General features: G+C 35.4%; 1 protein-coding gene across 1 annotated transcript; it reads left to right on the top strand.

Annotated features, from left to right (window-relative positions):
- Positions 1–276: 276 nt before the first annotated feature.
- Positions 277–3682, top strand: LOC117395129 (uncharacterized). The gene is made up of 6 exons (XM_059007389.1): positions 277–397; positions 1046–1366; positions 1731–2048; positions 2987–3097; positions 3363–3384; positions 3667–3682. The coding sequence occupies exons 1-6, from the start codon at positions 358–360 to the stop codon at positions 3680–3682; spliced, it is 828 nt and encodes a 275-aa protein (XP_058863372.1). The 5' UTR covers positions 277–357.
- Positions 3683–5251: the final 1569 nt, after the last annotated feature.

Raw genomic sequence — 5251 nt, 5'->3', positions numbered from 1 at the left:
AAGAAATGTAAGCCAATTTGTATTTCATTTTACAAAAAAGAAACGGCTTTGACACCAAGGTGAATCAGGCGGAGTTTTAGAATAGAGACTGGAATTAATAAGCATTTTGTTTGAATATTAATATTGGTGTATGAATAGAGATTTGTGTTGCATGTATTTGTTTAGACACAAATAACTAGACTACGTATAAAAATGTAATCTTGTGGTAGTGAAGGACCTTGCAGCAGGATCTGTATACAATGTCTGCACTTCCTGGCTTGTCTGTTGCAGCCCCTCTTCTTGCCCTGTTCACTGATACTGTCTGCAGTGCGGATCACACACACAACATCCTCGCCAGCCTTGCTGTGAACTTCCACCATGCTGCTCCGGCTCATTCTGCTATTCTACACGCTCCAAGGTAAGCGTGGCTTTACTGTTTATATTCTAACATCGCACAACAAATGTGTGTCACTTTTATATTACTCTTTTGTATATTATTATTACTTATAGTTTTTTTTTAGTTTCATTTAACCTACATGATTTATTTTTTTTACGGCGCGGTACAATTTATACAGAATACGATTTCAATGTATTATTTAATCAAAAAGATTAAATACCTCTCTACAGTTTGAGGTATTATTATTATTATTATTATTATTATTATTATTATTATTATTATTATTATTATTACATTTAGATACTATATATATATATATATATATATATATATATATATATATATATATATATATATATATATATATATATATATATATATAATTATGACCGATTTACACTTTTTTGTATTTATTCATTAAAAAAAATGAAATTACAAAGTTTTAGGTCAAATTATTTTTTTCCATTTACCAAGTAGATTCCTAAGATGTTTTGGTTGGCCATGTTATTGCTCTTTGGAAAACCAAAAGAAACTCCTTCAATAATAATAATAATAATAATAATAATAATAATTATTATTATTATTATTATTATTATTATTATTATTATTATTGGGGTGTTTAGAAATATAAACAGTAGGCTCTTCGTTTTTCTTTTTTTCTCGTTTCAGTTGCAGATGCAGGACTGTTCCAATACCCGCCCTTAGTCAGAGCCGAGGTCGGGAGCAGCATAAACTTGACCTGCGATATCGAGGACATGATTGGAAAGTGTTTCACTGTCATCTGGTTCAAACTGCGGTCCAAGAGCATCCCGACCCTGGAAACGTATCAAAGTATTAAACCCGGTGGCAGCTTTGCAGGCGACGAAATCGAGAAAACCTGTTCCCTGAACCTAAATAACGCGCAGGTGAACGATTCCGGGACTTACTATTGCGGTTTGATTAGCAGCTCAGCTATATACTTGGGCAATGGATCCACGTTAGTAGTACGAAGTAAGTAAAAAAGGTATTGAATAATTATGGTTTTTGAAATAATGTTTTATTGTGATGAAATGTTTTTGCTTTAAGGGCAGTGGGGTGATGTTGCAGCGGGTCGGAGGCTAACATGGAGAGTAAATATATCGTGTGTCTCCACTGTGTCAATATTGAACATTGGGCTGGTTTTGAGCTTGAAGTCGGTGTTTGGCTGTACAGCCTTCTTCAAGAACAGCATACATCTCTGTAGAATTCTCTGATAAAGTCCAGCTATGGCTTCAACGTGTTATAGGTTATAACGTAATTGTATATAACGTAATTGTCCGGCATGTTGTTCTTAACGTTTTATATATTTAAGTCGCTCTTATTGTTTCCATTACAGAACGCTCCGATGACCGCGCTTGTATTGAAATCCTCACCCCTTCAGAGTCAGACGGAGAAGTCAAGTCCAGCGGCGCCGCTACTTTAGTGTGTCTGGTGTTCGGGGTATCCGAGCCGGCTCGTGTCTACTGGCTCATCAAAGGAGATGTCAAACACGTACTGACTGACTCCGGGTCCGGAGATTCCACTGAGTACACTCCGGAATTTATCAAGAATCAGATCACCATTCCGGAGGAGATCTGGAGCAGCGGGGCCGTGTGCACGTGTGTAGTGGAAACAGAGAGCGGGCGCAATATGAGCAAAAGCGTGAGCAAGACCGGTAAGAGTTATAAACCTGAACATTTTTTTGTGATCAATTCTTTTATTCATCCTTGAATAATAAAAAAAAAAAAACATCAAGGTATATCCGGATTTCTATAAAGTACAAGATTTAAATTGCAGTCAAATATGTCTTTGGCAGGCAATACATGTGTTTGTTTAAGATCAATTTACCTTTTAAAAAGTAATCTAATGTCCAGCAAACATCGCATCCACACTTCCGGGTTCTCAACGAGTCGAATAGCCAGTGTAACATGATAATTATATCAACTCCCGAAGACGTGGAACTGTTTCCATCGTATCATGAAGATGGAATCTAATCATCTTTCTTTCTCTTGCTTTAAGAGCGGATTTGTGAATTGCTTAGACTCTGCTGCCAATGCTTCTCCTTCGTACATTCACAAACAGATCTAAGTCTTATTGACTCTGTGCTTGATCTCTGTATGCAGCTCACTAAGTTTGAACCGCACATGTTTGTATGGTGTTGTTTGTACTTTGCAATTGTCCTTTTGTTGTTTTCCGGGACCCTCTTGTAAATGAAGCCTCGGTCTCAATGGGTACATCTCCCGGTTAAATACATACATACTGTACATACGTAAATAAATACATTGAAATTAGATTAAGTCTTTTTAAAGGCACTTTTAAATATGTTTTGAAATGTCTACAGTGCAGGTTACTCAATATAATTAACACGCAGGACCATTTCTGATGTGTAACCAGCGCTGCTACTGGGTAATAAACTAAAACAAGTGCCCGTTCAAATAAAGCGCGACCAAAGAATCTTCTCTGAAAGAGGATCTTGAAAATGATCAGAATCCTGAAGGCGCCGCATCTTCTTGCGCCTCTTAATGCATCCCTCGTGTCAGCAGCACTATTGTACTGAAGCGGTATACAGTACCGGTGCGCGGTTCTCTATTCACCTGTTTAACTGTGTTACAGGGAGCGGTGCGTGTCCACTCTTCCTTTATGGGTCGCTGGCGGGAGCTTCATTTCTTCTAATTACTTTGTTAGTTACACTGGTAATATGCTATCGAAGACAGAATAAACCAGGTAACCTTTTATTATTATTATTATTATTATTATTATTATTATTATTATTATTATTATTATTATTATTATTATTATTATTATTATTATTATTATTTAATTCTTAGCAGGCACCCTTACCCAGGGCGACTTACACTTGTATACAAAAAAAAAAAACATATGAAGAATTACAGTACAATTAATAGGTATTATTAACAAGCTATTCTAAATAGAACAACACTACAAAAGATTTTTAAATAAATTCATGTGTTTTTTTTGTGCCATACAGATACGTATTTGGCAAATGAACGGTAAGTATTTATTAAAATATTGCTTTATTAGTTATAAGTAGCCTACACCGAATAGTGTGAAGTAGCTCATTTATTTATTTATTGTAATCTTATATCATTAGAATTATAACCCATTTACCACGAAACAAAACGAAGTATTTGGTGTATATATATATATATATATATATATATATATATATATATATATATATATATATATATATATATATATATATATCGGACTGAATGCCAATCGATTGATAAATCTATATTTTACGCATTTATGTCTTTTATTTATCACAGGTTCCATGAATATTGAAGCCAGGGTTCATATTGTTCACATTCACTTTTCTGATAGACATTTAGGATAGTATTTATAATACATTACCATGTTGATTCTTGTTTTGAACCCACAGATCGATGTGTTCCGATTGTATGAATATCATGAAGAGGTGTTTGTTTGTTTACTCTAGTGTTTAACATAGATTTACGTTACAGGGAGGACGTCAAACAAACACCTGTCAGGTCTAAGAAACAAACCACAGGTACGTGATACGAGGTTTTACATACCCTGCTAATGACCTTTTTTTCAAAATTGAAATTATGTTTAAAATGATATTTTTTCACAGGGCAATGTGAAAACACAGGTTCCGGTGGAAGGCATGCTAGACCGAAGATAAGATCAGCGGTACAGTATTATTATTATTATTATTATTATTATTATTATTATTATTATTATTATTATTGCGTCATTTTCTCATTAGGTCTAAATACATATACACGTATACAAACACATGCATACATACATACACTTATAGGTATTAAAATGTAATTACATCTTAGCTAAGGGCCTTCTCACTTGGTTTACTTGTAAGCCCTTCTTCCAGCGCGTAATCAGCGCGTAAACCAAGTGAGAATAGGGCCCTAAAATACTTTTTTCCCCCTATCAAATTCCAGTGAATTAATATGAATTAATGACAATATCACACGGCTTCTTTTGAACAGACCTATATTCCTTTCATTTGTCAATACTATATGAAAGTACAGCAACAAGTCGAAAAGGTGCATGATGACGTGCAGTACGCCAGTTTGCAGTTCGAGGCGCGTGGGCGACGGAAATGAAGACCGGGGCTGGACAGATTATTAGAAACACCTGTGCCATGTAGCACACATTTCTGTGTAACTGCACTGTCCCTCGTAACGCTGAATAATTCGACATGCAAATAGCAGCACCGCCTTGCATTATATACTTGAATATATCCAATAAATATTTTTAATAGCATAAAAATAATTAAATATACTGTGTGCAATCAGTCATTTTAAAATAATTGAAACACCCCATACAAATCATTATATCCTGATTAATTTCATTTAAAAATATTGTACAAATATTTACAATTATTTATTTGATAGAAGCTGCACGTTTGCTGTATCGCAGGGGTGACCAGCCCTGGTCCTGGAGAGCCACAATCCTGCAGGTTTTCTTGGTGTCTGTAAATCGTCAATGGCTAAAGACCAGGGGCTCGATGATATATATCAGTATGATTTCGTATCAGGCTAGTACACGCCGGGAGCAGTGGCGGAGGAATAGTTGGTACAGCCGGTCAAACTGCTCAGAAGACAGGAGTATGCAACTTTGGAAAAAAAAATAACAGTGATGACATCCTTCACATTAAGATTTGCAGATGTTACAACCTTCATTTTTGTGTCATTGTAGTTACCGGTGCCGGTCATTCACTTTGTATCCTCCCTCGTTCCAACAAAGCAATTCTCTTTTTTAAAAAATAGAAAATGGATGGGAAATTTCCTTTAACATGATTGGCCAATACGAGGGCTTAAATCTCTGGTAAACGAGTTGTTGAAGCTGACACCCTGGGATCCTTCAAGA

Source organism: Acipenser ruthenus, chromosome 35, assembly GCF_902713425.1.
Source record: "Acipenser ruthenus chromosome 35, fAciRut3.2 maternal haplotype, whole genome shotgun sequence".
Taxonomy (NCBI): Eukaryota; Metazoa; Chordata; class Actinopteri; order Acipenseriformes; family Acipenseridae; genus Acipenser; species Acipenser ruthenus.
Note: the sequence above shows the minus strand (reverse complement) of the source record. Positions and strands in the feature narration are given on the sequence as shown.